Genomic DNA, 26,981 nt, shown 5'->3' with positions numbered 1-26,981 from the left:
GACTCAATGAGCATAGCCTTGCTATTGAGAAAGGCCACCGAGACAGACCTAGCTCTCAAGAGAAGACAGGCTATGTGCACACTGCCCACAAAATGAGGTGGAAACTGAGCTGCACTTCCTAACCTCCGGCCAAATGTATGACCATATTAGAGACACATATTTCCCTCAGATTACACAGGCCCACAAAGAATTTGAAAACAAATCCAATTTTGATAAACTTCCATATCCATTGTGTGAAATACCACAGTGTGCAATCACAGCAGCAATATTTGTGACCTGTTGCCACAAGAAAAGGGCAACCAGTGAAGAACAAACACCATTCTAAATACAACCTATATTTATGTTTATTTATTTTCCCTTTTGTACTTTAACTATTTGCACATGATTACAACACTGTATATAGACATAATATGAACTTTTTTAAGTGTAATGTTTACTGTACATTTTTTATTGTTTATTTCACTTTTGTTTATTCTCTATTTCACTTGCTTTGGCAATGTTAACATATGTTTCCCATGCCAATAACGCCCTTAAATTAAAATTGAATTGAGAGAGAGATGTTATATGTCATAGTTTGGTTCACTAGAAGGGGGAGAAGGGGGAGGAGGTTGAATCACATACAGTATTTTTCTCTGGTATACGGTACTGACGTCAGGGTTATACAGTAAAGAGTGTTTAGGATTCCAATGTCTCTAAATGTGTTATTGTTTCTATTAGTTCAACATTGTGCTTTAGCAACACAACATTTTTTTGTCATGCCAATAAAAGAGAGAGAGAAAGAGAGGTAGAGCTAGTGCCCTGAAAGGTTCTATTCTATGGTCGCGAGGGCCTGATCAGCTGATTGCCTTGCTGTTGTAATTGGGTTCACATGAGAGGCTGGTGGTGGGACTCATTTCAGTTACAATCAGCAGTAGTCTCGTGTTTGAACTCTCTCTTTACTTCTCTCTCCATCCCTCCTTCCCCTATCTTGCTCTCTCTCTCCCCCCTCTCCCCGCATACTATCTCTCTCTTTTTTCTCCTTCTCCTGTGTTCTCTCTCCTCTTTGCTCGCCTGTTAAGATTATTCACTCATAACTCAGAGGACCCAACATCCTAGCTGAGTCCAGACTGGAGCCATGGCTCCAGAAAAGGAAAGCAATGGTCTTGAAAACTACGCATTTGCTGTAAGTATGAACACAATTATTCCCGTGCTGGAGGATTCTGTTGACATTTGCTGCAGTGACTTTGAGTAAAGATTATGTTCATAGTAAACCTAAAAGTTACAGGCTGTAAAGCATAAACCCTGTAACATTTAGAAATGTATACACAATATTCAACAATGATAGTTTTCTTTGTATCGGAGATGAACATTTGCGAGCGCCACCTATTACAGGTACCAGTTCTGAGGGAACACATGTAATGCATTTTCTGCACATAGATGAATGTGTAAACTCAAACAAAGAAACAAATTCCAAGTGATTTTCAGCCTTGGTGATATATTGATCTCTTCCTCTTAACTAATTACCATATCATAACACATGTGGTACTCTTCAGATTGCATACTGTAGTATTGTAATAGTGTAACGGGCTACAATAGTAAGTTAATCATTTCCAAGAAGTCTGAGTGAATTCATAAGAGCTGAGTGACTTGAATTCCTTAGAATGGGTCTTGTTTATATGAATGCTACTTCAACCCAACAGTCACATGTATACCTTGAAATAGGATGTGTGCTCTATTATGGGTTTGGTTGGGCAGAATGGAGCTGCTCATTCTTATTAGGCTGAGAAGTGTTGTTAACTTTCTATACGGTTCCGCCGGTACGATCACCTGACCCGCAATTAGTCCCTCATGCATAACTTAGTTATAATGGCTCTCTGGTGCAAATAATTCAAATCAAATCAAATCAAATCAAATGTATTTATATAGCCCTTCGTACATCAGCTGATATCTCAAAGTGCTGTACAGAAACCCAGCCTAAAACCCCAAACAGCAAGCAATGCATGTGAAAGAAGCACGGTGGCTAGGAAAAACTCCCTAGAAAGGCCAAAAACCTAGGAAGAAACCTAGAGAGGAACCAGGCTATGAGGGGTGGCCAGTCCTCTTCTGGCTGTGCAGGGTGGATATTATAACAGAACATGGTCAAGATGTTAAAATGTTCATAAATGACCAGCATGGTCAAATAATAATAATCATAGTAGTTGTCGAGGGTGCAACAAGCACGTCCGGTGAACAGGTCAGGGTTCCATAGCCGCAGGCAGAGCAGTTGAAACTGGAGCAGCAGCACGGCCAGGTGGACTGGGGACAGCAAGGAGTCATCATACCAGGTAGTCCTGAGGCATGGTCCTAGGGCTCAGGTCCTCCGAGAGAAAGACAGAAAGAGAGAAAGAGAGAATTAGAGAGAGCATATTTAAATTCACACAGGACACCGGATAAGACAAGAGAAATACTCCAGATGTAACAGACTGACCCTAGCCCCCCGACACATAAACTACTGCAGCATAAATACTGGCGGCTGAGACAGGAGGGATCAGAAGACAATGTGGCCCCATCCGATGATACCCCCGGACAGGGCCAAACAGGCAGGATATAACCCCACCCACTTTGCCAAAGGACAGCCCCCACACCACTAGAGGGATGTCTCCAACCACCAACTTACCGTCCTAAGACAAGGCCGAGTATAGCCCACAACGATCTCCGCCATGGCACAACCCAAGGGGGGGCGCCAACCCAGACAGGAAGACCACGTCAGTGACTCAACCCACTCAAGTGACGCACCCCTCCCATGGACGGCATGGAAGAACACCAGTAAGCCAGTGACTCAGCCCCTGTAAAAGGGTTAGAGGCAGAGAATCCCAGTGGAAAGAGGGGAACCGACAAGGCAGAGACAGCAAGGGCGGTTCGTTGCTCCAGCCTTTCCGTTCACCTTCACACTCCTGGGCCAGACTATACTTAATCATAGGACCTACTGAAGAGATAAGTCTTCAGTAAAGACTTAAAGGTTGAGACTGAGTCTGCGTCTCTCACATTGGTAGGCAGACCATTCCATAAAAATGGAGCTCTATAGGAGAAAGCCCTACCTCCAGCCGTTTGCTTAGAAATTCTAGGGACAATTAGGAGGCCTGCTTCTTGTGACCGTAGCGTACGTGTAGGTATGTACGGCAGGACCAAATCGGAAAGATAGGTAGGAGCAAGCCCATGTAATGCTTTGTAGGTTTGCAGTAAAACCTTGAAATCAGCCCTTGCCTTAACAGGAAGCCAGTGTAGGGAGGCTAGCACTGGAGTAATATGATCAAATTTTTTGGTTCTAGTCAGGATTCTAGCAGCCGTATTTAGCACTAACTGAAGTTTGCTTAGTGCTTTATCCGGGTTGCCGGAAAGTAGAGCATTGCAGTAGTCCAGCCTAGAAGTAACAAAAGCATGGATTAATTTTTCTGCGTCATTTTTGGACAGAAAGTTTCTAATTTTTGCAATGTTACGTAGATGGAAAAAAGCTGTCCTTGAAACAGTCTTGATATGTTCTTCAAAAGAGAGATCAGTGTCCAGAGTAACGCCGAGGTCCTTCACAGTTTTATTTGAGACGACTGTACAACCATCCAGATTAATTGTCAGATTCAACAGAAGATCTCTTTGTTTCTTGGGACCTAGAACAAGCATCTCTGTTTTGTCCGAGTTTAAAAGTAGAAAGTTTGCAGCCATCCACTTCTTTATGTCTGAAACACAGGCTTCTAGCGAGGGCAATTTTGGGGCTTCACCATGTTTCATTGAAATGTACAGCTGTGTGTCGTCCGCATAGCAGTGAAATTTAACATTATGTTTTCGAATGACATCCCCAAGAGGTAAAATATATAGTGAAAACAATAGTGGTCCTAAAACGGAACCTTGAGGAACACCGAAATTTACAATTGATTTGTCAGAGGACAAACCATTCACAGAGACAAACTGATATCTTTCCGACAGATAAGATCTAAACCAGGCCAGAACTTGTCCATGTAGACCAATTTGGTTTTCCAATCTCTCCAAAAGAATGTGGTGATCGATGGTATCAAAAGCGGCACTAAGATCTAGGAGCACGAGGACAGATGCAGAGCCTCGGTCTGACGTCATTAAAAGGTCATTTACCACCTTCACAAGTGCAGTCTCAGTGCTATGATGGGGTCTAAAACCAGACTGACGCGTTTCGTATACATTGTTTGTCTTCAGGAAGGCAGTGAGTTGCTGTGCAACAGCTTTTTCTAAAATTTTTGAGAGGAATGGAAGATTCGATATAGGCCGATAGTTTTTATAATTTCTGGGTCAAGATTCGTCTTTTTCAAGAGAGGCTTTATTACTGCCACTTTTAGTGAGCTTGGTACACATCCGGTGGATAGAGAGCCGTTTATTATGTTCAACGTAGGAGGGCCAAGCACAGGAAGCAGCTCTTTCAGTAGTTAAGTTGGAATAGGGTCCAGTATGCAGCTTGAGGGTTTGGAGGCCATGATTATTTTCATCATTGTGTCAAGAGATACAGTACTAAAACACTTTAGTATCTCCCTTGATCCTAGGTCCTGACAGAGTTGTGTAGACTCAGGACAATGGAGCTTTGGAGGAATACCCAGATTTAAAGAGGAGTCCGTAATTTGGTTTCGAATGATTTTTTTTTTGACCGCAAAATTACAGGAAACAGTAAGGGGCAAGAATTTTTTTTAAAGATACTGGGTTTCTATGCGAGTTGTTGGATTTGTTGATTTGTTGACACACATATTTCTGATCAAATTGATTTTCTCCATGATAGCCCTGAAAATGTAATTAGCTACACATATTAGCCACTAATTTGTAGTTTATAAGTGTGTATATAAGTAGCTAATAAGACTTTTATTTTCTGCATAAATATTGTCCAGAAATGAGCTCATTGTACAGAAAGGGGCACACCTCCCCAACCCCATGATCAAAATCATATAATGTTTGCCTGAAATAAAGGATTTGTGTAGTTTAATGAGATAAGAAATGTATTAATCTTATATCATATACTGTACGCTATACAGTCAACATTCAAATCAAATTTGACATAAACAATTAGCAACTAAGCTTCCATAGTGTAAGCAAACAGTCTACACACATCTCTGAGTAAATCTATTCAGCAAGCACTGATAGGCTGGCTTTGGTATACAACTATATGTGACACGGTTTTCCAGAATGTCTTAACAAAACACTTTCAGTAAATCATTTAAAACCCCTATGGGTGATAGTAGCCCTTTCCTGCATATTTTCATAATTTCATCATCAATAAAGTTACTGTTTAGAAACAGATGAAAATTCAGTGTCTCTATGTCAAAATGTTGTGTTATATTTAAGTCTTCTGTAATGTAAATAAAGTGTAATATTGGGATGCAAACTCAAAATTAAATACATTTCAACTCAATATCTGACATGGTACAGGTGTCTTCTTTTTTTAAGCCCATAACCATATGTGTGAGGTGTATACTTTCGTTTCAAGGTAGATTTATTTAAGACTACCAAGAATCACTCTGTGTGACCCTGATTTAGCTCACTGCATTAAAAGGTTTTAAGCCTATGTTATGAGTGATATTATGCCTGTGTTATGAGTGATATTATGTCTGTCAGACCTATTTGAGCCCCAATGAATGCGACCCTGGTCTCTGTCCTGTAGATTGATGGGCGTTTCTGTGATCTGGAGAAGGATGGAGAGGGTTCGGATCTCTCTGAGGAGGACGACAAGAACAAACTGGCTTACTGTGTCACAGACATCCCACCCTGGTACCTTTGCATCATTCTGGGCATCCAGGTAGGTCCAAGCCCTACTTTGTATAATTGGAGGCTCACTGGTCGAGGTTGGCCTGGGTGCAGCAGAGGATGGGCCTTCTCAGGGCTCCATTGATTTGATTAGGCAGTGTAATCAATTGGATGAACAGTCAAATAACCTAGTTTCCCAGGATTAATTTGGGCTCAAATTAAAAAGAAAGCCACCAAGTCACATGAGGACCTCAATCTTAAATATTCAACAGCGGGATTTTTGTTGAGGCTGATGGCAAATATTGTACCTGTACCTGTGATTTCAGCTGCTCATCTTGGCTTCAGTATCCTCGGTGGGTTTAACCCTCATGAGTGCCTCTCCTCTTCTTCCTCTCTCCCCTCCATCCCCCCCTGTCTCTCCTCAGCATTGCCTGACAGCGTTTGGAGGGATCATCGCCATCCCTCTGATCCTGTCTCAGGGTCTGTGTCTGCAGCATGACAGCCTGACCCAGGGTCACCTCATCAGCACCATCTTCTTTGTGTCAGGCGTGTGCACCCTGCTGCAGGTCACCTTTGGAATCAGGTGAGGAGGGGAGCTGGGGTTGGTTGGATATTGCTTTGGGCCAATCATTCATCAGGAACAACAGTGACTGTTGACATAAAGGGGGCCTACAGCAAGGGGAAGAAAGAACAAAGGGGCCAAACTTTATATGGTCAATGAAGAATGACCTTAAAAAGATAACCTCTTGTGAAGGTGGAGTTACCCATGATATATGGAGACACCATACAGGTAGAGGGCGAGGCTTGGCATCTCCTTGTTGTCTTGTCATGTTGGAATCAAAACAAAGTGCCATAAATTCCATGAAATCAATATACTTTAAAACCAATGAAACCAAATCCAAACTGTGTAGACATGTTATCAGCTCGCTGATAATCACCCAAATGAACGCTAGACAGTCAGGGAGCATCGAAAATTCCCAAAACGATGGATATATAGAGGAATTTGTTTTGCAAATTTTGACGGCGAGGGAAAAAATAATAATGTAGTGCAGCACTCCAGACCTTGTTGAAGACTGAATGAAGCCCCCGGGGCAAAATGAGTTTGACACCCCTGAACTGAGCTGTATACTATGGGTTCTTAAGTTTCCTTCTAAGCCTCTGTTGACCTTTGGAGCATGTTTTTCAGGTCAGTGTGATGCATTAGCCTCACACAATAGGATATTATGCAGTGGGCACTGGGGCTTTAGGTTATTAAAGCATGTGCCATTATTGTGCACTAGCTAGGTCTTAGTATGTTATGCAAGTGCTAGATTTCTCTCAGAAACATCTATTTTCTGACTGAGAATGGAAAATGAGAGTTGTTGTTCTATCTATGGTGTACTGTAAGCAAGGTGTTGTTCTATCTATGGTGTACCGTAAGCAAGGTGTTGTTCTAACTATGGTGTACCGTGAGCAAGGTGTTGTTCTATCTATGGTGTACCAAAAGCAAGGTGTTGTTCTATCTATGGTGTACTGTAAGCAAGGTGTTGTTCTATCTATGGTGTACTGTAAGCAAGGTGTTGTAGTATCTATGGTGTACTGTAAGCAAGGTGTTGTTCTATCTATGGTGTACCGTAAGCAAGGTGTTGTAGTATCTATGGTGTACTGTAAGCAAGGTGTTGTTCTATCTATGGTGTACTGTAAGGCCATGTATGGCACTGCCCAGCTGCCCAGGTCCAACCTGGCCAACCATAACCTGACCCAGAGTTCTGCATCATATCATCATAACAGGATTAGGTAGGAATTTCCATCTTATTAGGTCGATAAACTAGCTCACATTAAGTCCACATTCCTGCAGGCAAAGATCTCCAAAAGCCTGGAGGTCAGCTGTGAGGAAAACAATGGATGTGTTGAACTCGCTAGTAGGGAGTGAAACTCCAGCACAGCCCTGATCAGTATATGAGATGTGACACATTTATACGTGTCAGTTAGAAACGTAGCTAATTGTATTGTAATGCCATAGGAGTCAACATTTACACAGACAAACGATCAGTTCACTGTATTTAGAGGGTCCATTGTCATTACTGATCCATCTGTCATCAGTAGTATAATTGAAAGTGGGGTCTAATGTATCAGAGGATGGAGACACACAGCAGATAGTCATTACATTAACCTGTAGGAGTCTTGATTGGAAAGACATGGTTTTTACATAACGTCCTCACAAGATTTGAATCAGCCCTTCAAGGCCTAAAATTAGATCTAGAGAAACAATGTGCTGTGTGAGTCAGGCCAACCTGGAGGTTGCGTGTTTTGGATTGGGTTAGCTAAGTACTTGCACTTTGGCTGGGAGTTGATTGAGACTGTTCTCTACGGAAAGAAAGGAGGGGTTGATTCATAAAAGGCAACCTTTGTTTGGATGATGTTACAGTAGTGCTCTGCATCTCAGCTCAATACTCATCTCTGACTACTACTGTACAAGACAAGTCTGTTTTGGATGATACTACAAAGCAAAGGGATTTCAATTCATCCTAATTCCCTGTGAAATTGATTATGGGGATGAATTCCTTATGTACTAGTCTCTACACTTTAGACAGAACATCTTTGCAATTGTGATTTCAGACATCATACTTCCCCCTCTCTCTCTTCCCCTCTCTCTCTCTCCCCCGCTCTCTTGCACTTTCTCTCTTCCTTCCCCCTCTCTCTTTCTCTCCCTAATCTCTCTCTCTACCCCTCAGACTGCCCATTCTTCAGGGGGGTACTTTCACCTTGCTGGCTCCCTCCATGGCCATGCTGTCGATGCCAGAGTGGACATGCCCTGCCTGGACCCAGAACGCTTCCCTGGTCAACACCACCTCTCCTGAGTATGTAGAGGTGTGGCAGAGCCGCATGCGAGCGGTGAGTGACACACTTACCACACGGAGTGAGAGAGAGAGAGAGAGAGAGAGAGAGAGAGGAGAGAGAGAGAGAGAGAGAGAGAGAGAGAGAGAGAGAGAGGAGAGATGGTGGAGCATGGCGCTTGTAATGCCAGGGTTTGATTCCCGGAACCATTCATATTGTAAAATGTATGTACTGACTGTAAGTTTTGGATAAAAGCGTCTGCTAAATGGCATAAACAGTACACAGGGTGTACAAAACATTAGGAACGCCTGCTCTTTCCATGACATAGACTGACCAGGTAAATCCTTATTGATGTCACCTGTTAAATCCACTTCAGTCAGTGTAGATGAATGGGAGGAGGCAGGTTAAATAACGATTTTTAAGCCTTGAGACAATTGAACATGGATTGTATATGTGTGCCATTCAGAGGGTGAATGGGCAAGACAAAATGTTTAAGTGCCTTTGAACGGGGTATGGTAGTAGGTGCCAGGTGCACCGGTTTGAGTGTCTCAAGAACTGCAGCCCTTCTGGGTTTTTCATGCTCAACAGTTTTTTGTGTGTATCAAGAATGGTCCACCACCCAAAGGACAATCAGCCAAATCAGCCATCATCCCTGTAGAATGCTTTTGACACCTTGTAGAGTCATGCCCCAACGAATGGAGGCTGTTCTGAGGGCAAAAGGGGTTGCAACTCAATATTAGGAAGGTGTTCGTAATATTTTATACACTCAGTGTATTTTATAGAGAGAGGGCGAGTTTAGCCACGTTAGAACATTTCTGAATAACCCTTGACAAGCCATTATTTACAGGATTCCCATCTATAGGGTTTCCCATCATATTGTGGTTATTGATTGTGTGTATATGCTTATGTGGTTTATTCCTCTACAGCTACAGGGCTCCATCATGGTGGGCTCCTTGTTCCAGGTCCTGGTGGGTTTCTCTGGCCTCATCGGTCTCTTCATGCGTTTCATTGGTCCCCTTACCATCGCACCCACCATCTCTCTGATTGGCCTGTCCCTATACGACTCAGCTGGAATGAATGCAGGGAACCACTGGGGCATCTCAACTATGTATGTACCTCTCAGTATGGTTATTTAAGTCTGATTTATGGGTTTTACTTCAAACCCCCCCACAAGCCTGTAGTCATCAAACCTTGACCTGGAGAGCCATAAGGTGTGCAGGTTTGTGTTCCTGCCCAGCATTAAAACTACAGATTCAATTAATCGGCTGGATTTAGGCTTTTAACAAAAGCATGCACACCCTCTAGCTGTCCTGGACCAGGTTTGGCGTAAGCTATGAATTCATGCATGTCAATGGCTACATACTGTAAGATGGTACCCATGCTAAGTGCATAGCTAGAGGGCACATTCTGCTTTGTGAACAGAGATAGTCTCTTTCCTACAGGACGACTGCTCTGATCATCCTGTTCTCCCAGTACCTCCGACACATCCCTGTACCATTCCCCACATACAGCAAGACCAAGAAACTCCACACCTCCAAGATCTACATCTTCCAGATTCTACCAGTAAGTCCATTGGGAAATTAAGACTGAAAGCTGTTCATTGTTCTCTCAAGCCCTTATATAGGACCCAGAGTTTTCCCTGGTCAGTTTCTGTGGTCTGGAAAAACTTCTGGTCCTAATAATGACTGGTGTAACATATTTACATGTACTGTATGTGACGTCTTCCTCAGGTGCTCCTTGGCATCACACTGTCATGGCTGATCTGTTACATCTTCACCATCTCTGACGTCCTGCCCTCACAGCCGGAGCAATATGGCTACCTGGCTCGCACAGACCTGAAGGGGGATGTCATAGTCCAAGCCCCCTGGTTCAGATTCCCATACCCAGGTATGAGGCACAGCCGCTCAGGGGGAATCATAAGCAACAACTCCATAACCTGATAATCAGATGTTTGGATACGTTTTTCCTGGTCTGGTCACATGGTCAGGTCACATGGTATGGTTACATGGTCAGGAAAACCCCTAACCCCAACCTTTAGTACTATATGGGTAATGAATATGTATGGTTTATTGATATGTGCATTATTAAAAAGACCCTAATGTATTATACATTAACTGGACCACCCAAACTCAGGTCAGTGGGGCTTACCAACTGTGAGCCTGGCAGGAGTGGTAGGGATCTTGGCTGGGGTGATATCCTCCATGATAGAGTCGGTGGGGGACTACCACGCCTGTGCCAGGCTGTCAGGGGCCCCTCCTCCCCCAAAGCATGCCATCAACAGGGGCATTGGCATCGAGGGGCTTGGCTGTCTGCTGGCTGGGGCCTGGGGCACAGGCAACGGAACCACCTCCTACAGTGAGAATGTGGGAGCATTGGGGATCACCAAGGTGAGATGGGCTAGAGGCTATTTTTCAATATATAATCTGTTTTTAGATGTTAAACTGAGCTGAATCAATGTTTTTTGGAATATGGAACTTATAAAAGTTATTAGCTGTGAACAGTCTCAATAGACAATGTTCTCTTTTCTTGTAGGTGGGCAGTCGAATGGTGATCGTTGCTGGTGGCGTCTTGCTGATCATCATGGGACTGTTTGGTAAAATTGGAGCCATTTTCACCACCATCCCCACACCTGTGGTTGGAGGAATGTTCTTGGTCATGTTTGGGGTCATATCTGCAGCTGGAGTTTCAAATCTGCAGGTAAACTCCTGTGGAGACTCAAACCAGTTTGGACAGTTGCCTAGGTTAATTTACACACTGTTTTTGTACAGTGGCCACAAGACAATTTGCATATGAAAGTCTTTACTGACAAGTACGGTTGGAAAACTCAGGTAAAAGTCTCAGGTTTTCCAGAAATCCCAGTTAAAATATTTCTGGTATCAGGAGGGAATAAGCAGGATCTCCGGGAATCCTTTAACCAGGATTTATGGAAAATATGGGAATTTGGGAAAGTTATTGTAATTTTGGAACCCTAATGACTGGTTGGCTCTGTTTATTTGTCATCTCCTCTCTCCTTATCATTTGACAGTATGCAGACATGAACTCCTCCCGGAACATCTTTATCTTTGGGTTTTCCATGTTTTCCGGGCTGGTCATTCCAAACTGGATATTCAAGAACCCAGATGCCATAGCAACAGGTATCAGAGCAGATAACACATGTAACACTGTAAAACAAAATATTCAAACTTCTTTACAAAAAGCTGGGGGAAAAGCTCAACAGAAGATCAACATGGAGATCTAAGGTTCCTCTAGTATGTGAATTGGCCCAGTGTGATGAACTGTATTCTCTTTGTCAGGTGTGGTTGAGCTGGACCAACTGCTGCAGGTGCTTCTGACAACCAGCATGTTTGTTGGAGGCTTCTTTGGGTTCTTCCTTGACAACACCATTCCTGGTAAGCTTCCACCCAGGAATAAGGGGGAATATCTATGCAACTGTTTCACATAGAGTAATGATTAGGTAAAGAGTAGACATATTCAATGTTAGTTAATCTCCTCCCCAGACCTCAAAAACATTATACAGCTTTCCTAAGATTCACAAGTCTCTGTTATAGGTGAGTTGAAGCATTCTAACGCCACTGCTTTGGGCCACACAGGAACCAAGCGAGAGCGAGGCATCATAGCCTGGAACAAGATCCACCTGGACGACTCCAGCAACACCTTGGAGAGTAGCGAGGTGTACAACCTTCCATTTGGAATCAGCTCTTGCCTCTCCTCCTACACCTGGGTTCGATATGTGCCGTTCCTCCCTCTGAATGCACCCAGCTCACAGGACAAGCCCGGGGTGGACTCTTTGGACACCAGGAAGCAACCTGGGAAGCCAGAGCCCTCACATATCATCAGATCAGTGGCCCTATGAACACTGAGCAAGCCCAGACTCTGGCTAAAACAACAACAACAATAACAAAGGCAGCTCTCGTGACTTGGACCAGCTGTCCTGCTCTTAAGACACTGTAAAAGAACGCTATCCATACTTATTTAGTCAGACATTTTCTACTCACTTCTTGGCCAGAATCAGATCAGCAGTAACCCTCATTATCCAACAAACGCATAGCTTTTCATTGTTTTTGTTTAGGCAGTGTCGGAGGTGTAACTGCATTAGAGCTGTAATAATCCACAAGCGGCTCCTGGCGTTATCTATCGCACACATTGCCATTGGATGCACCCAGTAGCATTAGTAGAAATCCCATGCAGTCACGTTACAAGTTCAAACACTGGAATGTGGGATGTAATGTACATCTTGATTAGGTTGATATAAATCCCTATTATGTTGTTTAATGATTTTAAATGTGTCATTATTTCTATAAAGCCTACACTTTCTCATTCTGAACTTTTAACATGGCTAGGATATCAGGACAGGTGTGGTTTCATGACAATGACTACAACAGCAGCTGCTATACATATTGACAGCTCTAACATCTGCGTGTACCATCGCGCACATGTTGATTTTGTCCCCCCACACCAGACGCAATCAGGACTCGCAGTTTGAAATATCAAAACTATACTCTGAACCAATTATATTCATTTGGGGACAAGTTGAAAAGCATTAAACATTTATGGCAATTTAGCTAGCTTGCTTGCTTTTGCTAGCTAATTTGTCCTGGGATATAAACATTGGGTTGTTATTTTACCTGAAATGCACAAGTCCTCTACTCCGACAATTAATCCACAGATAAAACGGTAAACCAAATGAGTTTCTAGTCATCTCTCCTCCTTCCTTCAGGCTTATTATTATTATTTGGACTTTATAGGTGCATTACCACAACCGACTGGAGTGTGGATCTCAGTTCATCTTTCAATCACCCACATGTGTATATGTTCCTAAAAACCAATGAGGAGATGGCACGTGTGTATATGCTCCTAAAAACCAATGAGGAGATGGCACGTGGGTATATGCTCCTAAAAACCAATGAGGAGATGGCACGTGGGTATATGTTCCTAAAAACCAATGAGGAGATGGCACGTGGGTATATGCTTCTAAAAACCAATGAGGAGACGGCAGAGGAAGGACTTGCAGCACGTTGAGCGTCACAAATACAACCAAGTTATATTTTACCGCCTGGCTACGCAGATGCTCGCTGACGCGTTCGAGCAGTGTGGGTGCAATGATTGAATAACATGTATGTGTATTTTGCAACGCTCACGCACGCGACACATTCGGTCTGGTCAGCATGTAATGCAGATAAATGGCCCCAAAAAAATCTATGAAAAGCTCTGCGTTTGTCGGCTAATGAGGGTTACCGCTGATCGGATTGAATCCTGGCCCTTGTATAGGTTTGCTTTGTATTTTCTAAATTAACTTTTGGCAGGGATCTTTTGGCTTTTTGGGGTGTGAATACATTTTTGCTGTGAAACATATTCTTTCAAAGCTTGGAAATGTTGTACATTGTTAATATTTTTTTCTTTTCATTGGATCTTATATTTAATGATAACACAATGTATAAGAACTGTATACAAATATTACAAAAATTGGTGCTTTTTAAAGAAATTATTTTTAAAATGAATGTAAGCATACTGATTTCTCCGCATTTCCAAGTTGGTTCAGGGTAACACTAGTAATAAATCTTAAAAAAGTTTGAAATAAATCAAAGAAATGTATTGTCCCAATGCATATAAAAAACAGCAATAGGATTAAAGTATATCTCAGAAACTTACATTTTGAGTCCATGTGATACGATAGTACTCAAGGGTTGCCAAGAAAATCATGCTGAAACATCGTACCTATAATGAATAATAGAAAATGAGAGAAATTCCTTCTCCAATAGAGATCTGGAAATAAAGGCAGCGATATGTATCAGTATAGTATCAATCCCCAACATTGTGAATATCATTTAGCTGTGAGGTCGTTCTCAGCTGTCAGGTCCAGCTTGATAGCTCTGTACAAACTGACAAAGGACTCTGCCCACAAGTCTCTCTGCTGGCCTGTGGTAGCGTTGGCCAGCCGCTGGGCGGTGTACACCATGGTCAGCACAGTGCGCTCAAAGTCCTCCAGGCGCAGGTGGCCCATGTGATTGGAAAGGTCAGAGGTCAGGCGATGGATATCAGAGAGTGTTTTGGGCAGGATGTCCTCGCAGATGACTTCCAGCTTTTTGGTCTTCCGCAGGGAGGCCAACTCCTCGTCCTGCACGGAGAACAGGGTGTGCTCGTCTCCAAACTGCAGGCCAGCCAGCAGGATCTACACAGCACAGCCAAAATCAGTAGACTCATTACAAACCCATATTTTTGGTTATTAACTCAGAGGATTCATACAATATTTGCTATTGTAGTTATCCAAGGAAACTATCTCACCTCAAATAGTAAATTGACATCCTCTATGGAGTTCTGAAAAGTAGGGTTCACCATTGATGCCATCCCTCTCTTCACTCGAACAGTTGATGGGTAAAGGACTAAAAGAGGGAGGGAGAGGGAGAGAGAGAAAGAGATAGATAGAATGTTATTCAACCTACTACTTTCTCTTTAACTCTTGCCCAGGGTTTCATCATGCGATGCAGACCATGTGGCTTGAACCAGATGTATTGCATATTAAGATGAATTCCCGAGACAAGGCTAACATACAGTACACCTTGCATGCCTTGAAAGGTACTGTATATAACAGGGTAGACTTTACAGCCATAATGTTCACAGACATGTGAGGACCTTAGAGCACCACATGGTTCAGTTTGAGAAACCTGAAATGTGTGACCTTACGAATGGCTCTGATCAGCAGACTGTAAGAAATGACCTCAGGCTTCAAAGGCAGAGAATTCAAAGCAGAGAGGCACATGGGATGAGAGAGAGAGAGAGAGAGAGAGAGAGAGAGAGAGAGAGAGAGAGAGAGAGAGAGAGAGAGAGAGAGAGAGAGAGAGAGAGAGAGAGAGAGAGAGAGAGAGAGAGACTGACTTAGAGATGAGTCTGCTTTTCATAAATAGACAGAGCTCACTTACCAGAGCAACATTGGACACTGGTTTTAAGAGTGAGTGCTAACCAGAACAGGTGACCTGGTCATAGCAGGACACTTCCCAAAGAACATTTCACCTACTCATCTTTTGAGTTGGTTTCACATGGAATAAGGACCACCACTTACTGAAATCTGCTATCTGGATTCTCATCTCAATCCAAATACAGGATTGTAAATCATTCTATGACAGGGTTTCTCAACTGGCAGCTCGAGGGCCAAATTTGGGCTGCGAGTGGTTTTATTCCCCCCACCAAGGTTTTTTGGTGTTAGATTTTTATTGTTGGACATAAAAGACTATAAAAACCCCAGGAAATCAGCTCCATGTGATTTTTTTATTCCCAGCATAATAGAGAGCCGTGATCATATACAAAAGCAAGCAAGGTTTGAAATGATTATGTTTTTGTCAAATATTATATTTGTTTGGGCTTCTTCCAGTGAATTTGCAGTCTACAAATTATTTGTAATTATGTTCCGGCCCCCTGATCATCCGCTTAACAAAAAATCAGCCCGCGGCTGAATCTAATTGATGATCCCTGTTCTATGACATCAAAGCTATTCATATTTCCGCAAGTCCACAAATATTGTAAAGACACAAACCGGTTATGCTGAACAAGCATTGTTACTGTACATGACAGAGGGAAAAAATATAGAGAACAAAGAGAGAGAGGGATTGAGAGTGTCAGTGAAGACACTTGCCAGCTGGTCAGCGCATGCTCAGAGTATGCATTCTGGTAATCCGTCTGGCCCTGCGGCCTTGTGAATGTTAATCTGTTTAAAGGTCTTACTCACATTGGCTACGGAGAGTGTGATCATACAGTTGTCCGGAACAGCTGCTGCTCTCATGCATGGTTCAGTGTTGCTAGCCTCGATGTGAGCATAGAAGGCATTTAGCTCGTCTGGTGGGCTCAAGTCACTGGGAAGCTTGTGGCTGGGTTTCCCTTTGTAATCCATGATAGTTTAGAAGTCCTGCCACATCCGACGAGCATTAGAGCCGGCGTAGTAGGATTAGATCTTAGTCCTGTAATGATGCTTTGCCTGTTTGATGGCTTGTCGGAGGTCATAGCGGGATTTCTTGTAAGAGTCTAGATTAGTGTCCCGCTCCTTGAAAGCGGCAGCTCTAGCCTTTAGCTCAGTGCAGATGTTGCCTGTAATCTATGGCTTATGGTTGCGACATATATGTACAGTCACTGTGGGGATGACATCATCGATGCACTTATTAATGAAGCAGGTAATTGATGTTGTATACTTCTCAATGCCATTGGATGAATCCCGGAACATATTCCAGTCTGTGCTAGCGAAACAGTCCTGTAGCTTAGCATCCGCTTCATCGGACAACTTCCGTATTGAGCTGTCATTGGTACTTCAGAATTTTTGCTTGCAAGCAAGAATCAGGAGGATACAGTGATGATCAGATTTGCCAAATGGAGGGCGAGGGAGAGCTTTGTATGCATTTCTGTGTATGGAGTAAAAGTGATCTAGAGTTTTGTCTCCTCCAGTAGCACAGGTGACATGCTAGTAGAAATGAGGTAAAACGGATTTTAGTTTTCCTGCATTAGGTAACCTAGCGGTTAGGAGCGTTGGGCAAGAAACCGAAAGGTTGCTGGTTAGAATTTCCGATTCAACTAGGTGAAAATCTGCCAATGTACAAGGCACTTAACCCTAATTGCTCCTGTAAGTCGCTATGGATAAGAACATCTGCTAAATGACCAAAAAATATAAATATATTAAAATCACTGGCCACTAGGAGCACCGTTTCTTGTTTGTTTATGGCCCTATACAGCTCGTTGAGTGTGGTCTTAGTGCCAGCATCGGTTTGTGGTGGTAAATAGACAGCTATGAAAGATATAAATAGCAGACTTGGTCAGAAGCCCGTAAATTGGCAGCTATCCACTGCAGCTCCATTCAAATGTCAGACAGAGGTGCTGTAAACGTGCACAGCGTTTGAATATTAAGAAGTTGTTCGTAGTGTTTTGTACACTCAGTGTGCATTGACAAGCAAATCTTATTCAGATGTTCTTTGAAAAACAAACTCTAATGAGGAAATCCATTATTGGACATGAGCACATTCCCGAGTGCACATACCAGGAATTAAACTTTGGAATATTCTCTCCAGTGCTTCCTTTGGTGTTTACAGTCAATCCAGCTAATGAAGGCCCTGAATTAGTACTTGTTTAAGAAGGGCTGATACGTTTAGAAGAAAATCATCACGAAGCGAAGAGGAGTGTGTCATAACAAAGCTATCGCTTGCCAGCTGAAAACAGAGATGGATCCTAGGACCATAGAGACAGGAGCCATGCAGTAGACACCTACACAAACGAAGGGTTCAGCATACAAGCATACACTCTCAGAAACCAAGGGGCTATCTCAAACCTTAAAGGGTTCTTCGGCTGTCCCCATACGAGAACCCTTTGAAGAACCCTTTTTGGTTGCTGGTAGATCCCTTTTGGGTTCCATATAGAACCCTTTCTACATGGAACCTAAAAGGGTTCTACTTCTACCTGGAACCAAAAAGGGTTCTACCTGGAACCAAAAAGGTTGCTCCTATTGGGACAGCTGAAGAACCCTTTCGGAAACTATTTTTTCTAAGAGTGTACTAGCACAGATATGTTGTCCATCGTCGGCAAAACTTTCCATATATTTTTAGTACATTCAGCTAATAAGATTTGTTGATGCCATGACGAAATCAAACAATTCATTCTATTTGATCACTACTTTTCCATTGAGGTAAGTGAGATTACTATGACTTCAGAATGTGTGTAATAGCAAACACAAAGCTCATATGATTTCATCAGATATACCAGAGCATGTCAAACAATGTTCTAGACACTCCACCCATACACAAATCATAGTAAAACCAGGAGAAACAAATATCAACAAATGTAATCCAAGAAAAGCTAGAAAGACAGTACTCCTGAGCTGTCATTGCACTGATTGAGCCTCAATCCTCTCATTCTAAGAACATGTTTTTCCGTATGATCCAACTGCCACAACACATCACATAACAATATCTAGAATAACTGAAACAAAAACAACAAAATACCTAGTTTAGCCAGATTCAAGACAGCTTTGAAAACTTTTTGGTGGTGTGTTTTTCATTCTTCAGGGGCCTATCAGTTTCCTGCTGCAGTTCATATTTGGAGCCATTTCATTGTTTTCATATCAGAAACAGATGCGGATAGTTAATACACACATTGAGCCCAGTAGCCGACACATAAACCCGAAATGGAACTTTAAACATACAAGTCGTTAAGGACCATAGTTTAATTGTGCTAGAAAATGGGACCCAACTGTTCTGGAGGACCAGAAATGTGAGTTGTTGGCAGCTACACCTGTACACTATTAGTAAAAAAATAATATGCTATCTAGAACCAAAAAGGGCTCTTATACTGTCCCCATAGGTCAGCCCTTTTAAAAAACCTTTTGGTTCCAGGTAGAACCCTTTCCACAGAGGGTTCTACCCTTCCCACACTACATGGAACCCAAAAGAGTTCTAGATTGAACCAGAAAGGGTTCTATCTGGAACCAAAATAGTTTATCCTATGGGGACAGCTGCACAACCCTTTTAGAACCCTTTTTTCCAAGTGTAAATACAATACAAAAGAGTTCTCCATTCTATTTCTTCGAAATTATTTGGATTTTTCTGATGTCAAATCATTTATCCAACCAAGTATAGCACTGCTACAGTTGCTCAGCATCATTAAGGTCCATCTGTAGGGCACTTGAATTTCAGACAGATCAAAACAGCTGGAGAGAAAACAAGGATTTCAATGTCACTCCTCTTTTAACCCTAAACAAACACAGAAAAAAATCTAAATACCAAAATATCCCCAGTACACTCCCCACTCCCCACCACACAGCTTGCACGTTGTTGTGATGTGTGCAGCATGTTACAGTTGTGCTGGTGGATGCTGCTGCTGGATCTGTGTACATACTAATCAGTAATGTTAACACATACTGTTGTGAGTACACTGTGACGTAATGACAATGAAGTGTCTGTCTCACTTCTGAATGCAATTCCCTAATTACGCTCATACTGGGGGATGTAAAATAATCTAGATGTAGGTAAATGCTGTTCAAAATGGAGTAAAAACACAGCTAGTACAGTCTGGTTTAAGGTGGGTGGGGTTCTGGGAGATAGCAGGGGAATGTCTGCTTCTTTCTGCTTTACAGCTACAACAGTGCATTCACACAATTTTTCTAATATTCTCTCATTTCCTAGCTTTAGACTTTTGAAATTCTCCAACAGCAATAGAAAAGGAAATGAAGGTCTTAACATTTCCCTTTTCAGTCCTCATGGAGCATAAAAATGACTTTGCTCAATCAGAGGTTACAGCTGGACAGACAAAGCACAGAGGACAGAATTAAATGTGTGACTAGGCTTACTATTGATTGCAGTTTTCAGTGTGATGGGGATGGGATAGGGTAAGTCTATATTCTGTATTAGTCTTCTGGATTTGAGACGGTGATGCTGAGGCCAAGAGAGAAGCATATGTAAAATGACTTTAGCTTGACATTTGATACCAGGAATGATATTGGACTTTGTGACTATCATAACAGAATTATCATTAATCTGTCCTTTCTCTGGAATAAGAGCATTACATCAATCTTTCCATCAGTGGATACATATTCCAATCCACAATGAGCTGATTCCCAGTAATGCCTTGAAATCTTTGGCAGAATTACTGTTGAGTTTAATGTAGCATCTGGAATGAGGTCCATTCCTATCAATTATATTTATGGACAACTACTGCAGCAAAACGTACCCTTTAAAAGGGCATATGCACAGGTTACAATTACACAGCAACATCAAACATAATCCTTGCATATAAACATACTGTAAACTGTATAACATTTCCAATTGAACACATTAATATGGGTGAAGATATTCTTACCTTTGTTATGCCGATAAGTGGCACATGTGTTGATATTGCAGTAGAATAGTGCAACAATGACCATCTTCCAGGGCATCATGGTGACCTGGCATCCACCTGGCATCCAGTAGCCAGGGACAGACTGGACAGAGCCACAGGTCCAGGACCACGATCAAGGACCACAATCACTCCACTGGGAAAAACCTCAGACCATCCCACCACTGCAACTGCTCTGCTCCTTTCTGAAATCCTGTGTCACTATAGTACCCTCCTCTCTCTCTCGCTCTCTCTCTCTCTCTCTCTCTCTCTCTCTCTCTTTCTCTCTGTATCTCTCTCTCTCCCTCTTTCTCTCTGTATCTCTCTCTCTCTCTCTCTCTCTCTCTCTCTCTAACACACTTAAACCAGCTGACACTGTTGGTGCTGTCATCTGGCAGTCATCAGACCCAGAGAGACACGTCTACTTCTTACTGTTGCCTCCTTGTCCTCTTCTGACCGTAAGTGCGCCTTACGATCATTTCCTCTTTTCTCTTTCATTATCTTCCTTTTCTCTTCTTCCTCCTCCTTAATGCTGAACTGACCTCCTAGTCCTGATCACGTTAATTACATTGATGTTAATAAGTGCATTACAGTTTCTCTGTGGAACATCTTGTGTTCATCAATAATATACATTGAGTACACAAAACATTAAGAACACCCGCTCTTTCCATGACAGACTGACCAGGTGAATCCAGGTGAAAGCTATGATCCCTCACTGATGTCACTTGTTAAATCCACTTCAATCAGTGTAGATGAAGAGGAGGAGACAGGTTAAAGAAGGATTTGTAAGCCTTTAGACAACTCAGACATGGAATGTGTATGTGTGCCATTCAGAGGGTGAATGGGCAAGACAAAAGATTTAAGTGCCTTTGAACAGGGTACGATAGTTGGTGCCAGGCTTGTGTCAAGAACTGCAACTCTGTTGGGTTTGTCATGCTCAACAGTTTCCGTGCGTATCAAGAATGTTCCACCACCCAAAGGAAATCCAACCAACTTGATAACTGTGGGAAGCACTGGAGTCAACATGGGCCAGTATCCATGTGAAATTCTTTCGACACCTTGTAAAGTCCATTCCCCGATGAATTGAAGCTGTTCTGAGGGCAAAAGGTGGGATGCAACTCAATATTAGGAAGGTGTTCCTAATGTTTTGTATAATCAGTGTATGTTCCCTTTTTGTTTAAAAAATGCTTTGAGGACATATTACTGGACACTGCCTTGAGTTTGAGGTTTGTGAATGGATGAATGCAAGCATTTATTGTTGTCCAGACTGCTGAGCCATGTTTCTGTATCCATGGTCAACATTAGTTCTGCTTGTGCTAACGAGAGGATCCTTGGGAGGGTTGGACGTTGGATCGTGTGTGTCTGTGCCAGGAACACTTCAGGGAACCAACCCAGTTTTGTTTTCTGGGAGGTGGAGTGTGGATACTTCACACTCCAAACACACAACCCAACACAGCATATTGTTGCTCTACAAATTAAATGTATTATTATTATGATTATGATTATTATGAGTATTATTATTTATTACTAGAGATTATAGCTATCCAAACACACAGTGGAATGGACACAGCCAACGCCTATATACAAACCATCTGAAGAAGCTTCTTCAAAGAGACACATTCTATTCCAAGGCTGGCAGTAAGATCATCAAAAGAAGAAACATGACTAAGAAGAAATGTGTGATTTAGTAGTGTTATGTAATTTATTTCATTCTGTGCAACTTATAGCTAACAATAGTTGTACAGTAAATTAAACGTAATTCAGAAAGAGCTCAGTTTTTCCTTAACTTATAATTAATCCGATTCGAAGTTGAACTCCTCTCTCTTTAGGACCAGTGAGACTCTCTCATACTGATGAGATGTGGCAGTCATGAAGCTGCCAGGGAATGCAGAGACAGTGTTATAGTTGGAAAGATGGATGGGGCCACCATAGAATCTCTAAATTAGAACACAATAAGTTGGACAAACATTCTATTCTTAAAGGGGAAATGAAAAGAAAATGTGTTGTTTTTGGTCACACTCCAATTCAAAGAGTTGCCCTATGTAATGTAGTTTCTTCTCCTAGCCCTATTAGTAATACCACAGTCTATGTAAGGATGTGAAATAATTGATATGTGAGTGAATATTTATCTAGTTTAATTGAATTCATATAAAAGGGGAGAAGGTAATTGTCTTTATGCTGTTACAGTAAAAGCCATGTCCAAATAGACATAGCTTTGTAGAAAATATGGTAGAAGTAGAAATACAGTTATCTATTGTAGAAGTACAGTTATCTATTGTAGAAGTACAGTTATCTATCGTAGAAGTAAAGTATTCTATTGTAGAAGTACAGTTATTACATTTACATTACATTTAAGTCATTTAGCAGACGCTCTTATCCAGAGCGACTTACAAAATGGTGCATTCACCTTATGATATCCAGTGGAACAACCACTTTACAATAGTGCATCTAAATCTTTTAAGGGGGGGGGGGGGTTAGAAGGATTACTTTATCCTATCCTAGGTATTCCTTAAAGAGGTGGGGTTTCAGGTGTCTCCGGAAGGTGGTGATTGACTCCGCTGTCCTGGCGTCGTGAGGGAGCTTGTTCCACCATTGGGGTGCCAGAGCAGCGAACAGTTTTGACTGGGCTGAGCGGGAACTGTGCTTCCTCAGAGGTAGGGGGGCCAGCAGGCCAGTGGTGGATGAACGCAGTGCCCTTGTTTGGGTGTAGGGCCTGATCAGAGCCTGAAGGTATGGAGGTGCCGTTCCCTTCACAGCTCCGTAGGCAATCACCATGGTCTTGTAGCGGATGCGAGCTTCAACTGGAAGCCAGTTATCTATTGTAGAAGTAAAGTTATCTATTAACAAACTTAAATATGTGAGGAACTTTCTTCAGGACATGCCTAAGTACTGACAGAATTCTAGGACTGGAGTTATGCAACAGAACCAGAAGAGTGAAACATGTAGTACTCACTGTCACATCTAGAACAAACCCTTCAAGTATCTGGCCCGTATTTCAGATATCTATGAAATATGACCTATAATTCATTACAATATCAGTGAAATGCTTTTCCTTACACACTTTTTAATTAAGTCTGTTAAAAAGCAGATTTTCTGCTTTGGAAGGGTGTGGGCGTACCCCAACAACAGAATGGTGGGTCACACTTTGGATAGTCCGGATTTTCCATTTATAGATGCTCTACAGATGGTCATACTATCTGTTGATAAGCAACTGCTTGCTAAGGTTACGGTTAGGGCTAGGGTTAGGGTTAAGGTAAGGGTTAGGATAAGGGTTATTGTTAGGGTTAGAGCTAGAGTTAGGGTTAGGGTTAACAGATAGTTCATTGAAATGTTAATGATAGTCTGTAGAGCATCTACAGATGGACTATCCAAATAAAGTGTAACCGAATGGTGTGGCCGTATACCGGTCATTACAAATATTAAGGTGAGATGACCGCTGATTGGCCAGCTCAGCCAATGAGGCAGGATGACATACTTATCTATGAGAAAATAGCAAGTGTTTTCAAACATTCTGTTTGAGATACAGGTTTGAGATGGGGTATTTGAAGTGTTTTTTCTCCAATTTATGCTTTGGCCACAAAGATGAGCATAAGACTGGTAAACAACATTATTTGGGATAACAGAACATGAGATTTTCACTGGGCAGATACATTTTGGTTCATCATGTGTACTACTGTGTGATGTATGGAACATTTCTTGGAAGGATTTTCCAGGTTCACTGTCTATCGTCCACGTTTTCACCCAGCTCAGGCATGCATACTGTAATTTTGCCACACTGTTTGATCCTCAATGCTTCCCATCCCCTCCTAAAGTATTCTCTTGTGACAGACTGTTAGCATTAAGTATTTGGTCAGAGTGAACATGGGATCTGGTTCTATGTGCCAAGATTACGTACTGAAGTAACTTCAGTGTCCTACTGCAATGTGCCAGAAGATGGCAGTCTTCTCAAACTAATACTCCCAGTCAATTCTAATACTGTAGACCAATCAAAAACTAAATTGACTGAACTCATTTAGGGTTTGTTTGAAAATGTACTGAGACCATCTATGCTACCATCAAATGTCCACTAGATGACAGCAGCCAACAGAATATAACCTTTCAGCAAATTCCCTCAACTACCATTGTCCCTGATTATCTGTTAGTTTCACAGCAATGCATAAAGCAATAGTGCACAGCTATAGAAGTACAGTGAGTATACTTTTAAGATCAGCAAAGATAATTCCCCTTGGAAAATTAAGCAAATATTCTTCTGATGTTTTGGTAATATTCTGCCTAAACCAATAGGCCTATCCAGAACAGCATTATGTACCTTAAAGGATAACTCCACCCAAAAAATATATTTTGGTATTTGTTTAATTAGTCCATTGTTGATATTCTCCCAAAATGTTTTGCATGTCAGCAATCAAGTTGTCAAGATATGTGTAACTTTCGAAATACAGAAATTTGGCCCGTATGATGGATTTTGCATCATATGATGCTGTGTTTGGCATTATATGATGCAAAATGTATCATACGGGCCAGATTTCTGTATTTTGAAAGTTACATATCTTGTCAACTTGATTGCTGACATGCAAAACATTTTGGGAGAATATCAACAATGGACTAATTAAACAAATGCCAAAAGATAGTTTCTGGGTGTAGTTTTCTTTTAAGGTACACCAATATAACTCATAATTCTCCTATAGTGATGCTACGATGTGGGCTGAAAACGTAGTGTCAGCACATCTTATCCTAGCTAAAGTACACTCTAGGCACTTCCCAATCTGGCTCCAGAGAGATCATAGTCGCTTCAGAAGCCAGCTGTCATCATTACAGTACTCTATCCTCAGGCTAAATTCAGTTGGTGAAGCCCTCCTCCCCCTTCTCCCTCCATTCCTTTTTAAACTCTACCAACATTGAGTTTTGGGACTGAACAAATGTCCCCTTATTCATTCAGACTTCACCAAGCATGACCATCAAATCCATTGTCCATCTGTTCTTCATAGACAGCAGAATGATCATTGTAATTAAACACATGAAGAAGTCAACAAATCCCCACAGAAAACGTGACTTTCTAGGACAGGCCATATTTGCTATATCAAATCTGCACCGAAAATAGCATTGTGGGAAAACGCTAGATCCTGCACTGACTGAGCACAATTACTCTGACAAATGACAGTATTAAATCCCCCACTGAGCGAAAAACTCAATTTATACATTTAACCTATGAGAATAGAATAAAACAATATTCCACTATGGCCAGATTTGTCAAATATGCACAATACTCCACCTTGATGCAGTTCAGATTACTCCAATAATGACTCTCCAGCATATCTACTGAGGGAAAAATGAAATCTTTGGTGTGGATTGATGATAATGTTGTATGATTTTTCCATCAGTCTAGGTTATAAAGATCACTTCAGCCTCGATAAAAACAAGACCGCCAAAGGGAAGATGTTTTAGACAAAGGTTCTCAGAAGTTAAACTGTTATGAGGCACCAAATATTTGTAATTCTTGAGCATTATTATTTACACAAAGGTTCTCAGAAGTTAAACTGTTATGAGGCACCAAATATTTGTAATTCTTGAACAATATTATTTACACAAAGGTTCTCAGAAGTTAAACTGTTATGAGGCACCAAATATTTGTGATTCGTGAACAATATTATTTTGATTTTGACTTAATTTCTATGGTTCCCATCTGAAAGTGTACTGTTAATACTTTCCTTTTTAGTTCATTTAAAAAAGGAGACTTCAAAAGGAGACTATAGCGGAAATTCTGAGAACTCCACCGTATTGTCTACCATTTCCACCGTGAAGCTCTCCAAAACATTTAGATCCTAAACTCGACTCCCCCCAGAGACACACAGACCTTAATAAAGTCTGCTCAACATCCTGGTCTCATCGCCCCACAATCCACCTCCTCCGGTCTCTGGGGGCGACAGATGATCCTACTACAGTGCCAGAAGCTCCATGAGGGTTCAGGCTCTCTCACCCCCCTCTTAGCACACAGGACACCAGGGCTCGTATTCATTGGGGGAAATTCCGACCTGAGTTAAGCGTGCATAAATGGAACGCAATTCCCTTTATATGCACTTTTCTCTCTATGAATATTCTGACCTTGAACTTAAAGGAAAACCCCAAAATGATATTTTGGTATTTCATTAGTCCACTCGAGAAAATACACGAGAAAATCTGTTGGCCAGCATGTGGGAAGCTTTTCAGCTGTTGAATTAAATGTATTCAGCGCCCGCAAGGGAACCACGTCTGCAAAGCCCGTTAGACACCTGCGTAAGGTAAGTCTGAATACCAACTACTGAGAAGTGCGTAGAAAAGGGATACATTTCCTAAGTCTGAATCGGGTCCAAAACGCCTCAGAGTAGGAGTACTAATCTAGGATCAGAACCCCCTCCCTTGCAGCACTCCTACTCTGAGACACTTTATTGATATGACTCCAGACCTCCAGCCAGCCAGCCAGACCTTCTGTCCTTTATTTACTCAGGTCCAAGGTCTCCTCCTACTCCTCTTGGATCCTCCTCTGCTCTGTACCAGCTTTCACAACTTCCTCTCATCCACCTGGGCCTGCCTATTGTTAACTTGCTTCATGAGAAAGATGAAGAGAAAGTGGGAGAGAGAGA

The 26,981-nt window shown here is 42.0% G+C and overlaps 2 protein-coding genes across 2 annotated transcripts; one reads left to right on the top strand and one right to left on the bottom strand.

The window, feature by feature from the left end:
- The first annotated feature begins 874 nt into the window (after positions 1 to 874).
- LOC106561380 (solute carrier family 23 member 1) lies at positions 875 to 12,801 on the top strand. The gene is made up of 12 exons (XM_014125268.3): positions 875 to 1,162; positions 5,627 to 5,761; positions 6,135 to 6,292; positions 8,424 to 8,583; positions 9,453 to 9,634; positions 9,969 to 10,089; positions 10,257 to 10,413; positions 10,660 to 10,913; positions 11,059 to 11,223; positions 11,552 to 11,660; positions 11,820 to 11,915; positions 12,117 to 12,801. The coding sequence occupies exons 1-12, from the start codon at positions 1,115 to 1,117 to the stop codon at positions 12,377 to 12,379; spliced, it is 1,848 nt and encodes a 615-aa protein (XP_013980743.1). The 5' UTR covers positions 875 to 1,114; the 3' UTR covers positions 12,380 to 12,801.
- Positions 12,802 to 13,938: 1,137 nt separating this feature from the next.
- fam180a (family with sequence similarity 180 member A) lies at positions 13,939 to 20,562 on the bottom strand. The gene is given in 3 exon segments (NM_001141166.1): positions 13,939 to 14,695; positions 14,809 to 14,906; positions 20,350 to 20,562. Coding segments are annotated over 3 exon segments (549 nt in total). The 5' UTR covers positions 20,453 to 20,562; the 3' UTR covers positions 13,939 to 14,347.
- Positions 20,563 to 26,981: the final 6,419 nt, after the last annotated feature.

This window comes from Salmo salar, chromosome 10 (assembly GCF_965601325.2).
Source record: "Salmo salar chromosome 10, fSalSal1, whole genome shotgun sequence".
Lineage (NCBI taxonomy): Eukaryota > Metazoa > Chordata > Actinopteri > Salmoniformes > Salmonidae > Salmo > Salmo salar.
Note: the sequence above shows the minus strand (reverse complement) of the source record. Positions and strands in the feature narration are given on the sequence as shown.

Coding starts and splice junctions, on each gene's coding strand:
- LOC106561380 (XM_014125268.3), top strand. CDS start 1,115: ATGGCTCCAGAAAAGGAAAGCAATGGTCTTGAAAACTACGCATTTGCT. Junction 6,293..8,423: donor CAGGTCACCTTTGGAATCAG/GTGAGGAGGGGA, acceptor TCTACCCCTCAG/ACTGCCCATTCTTCAGGGGG. Junction 11,661..11,819: donor CCCAGATGCCATAGCAACAG/GTATCAGAGCAG, acceptor TCTCTTTGTCAG/GTGTGGTTGAGCTGGACCAA.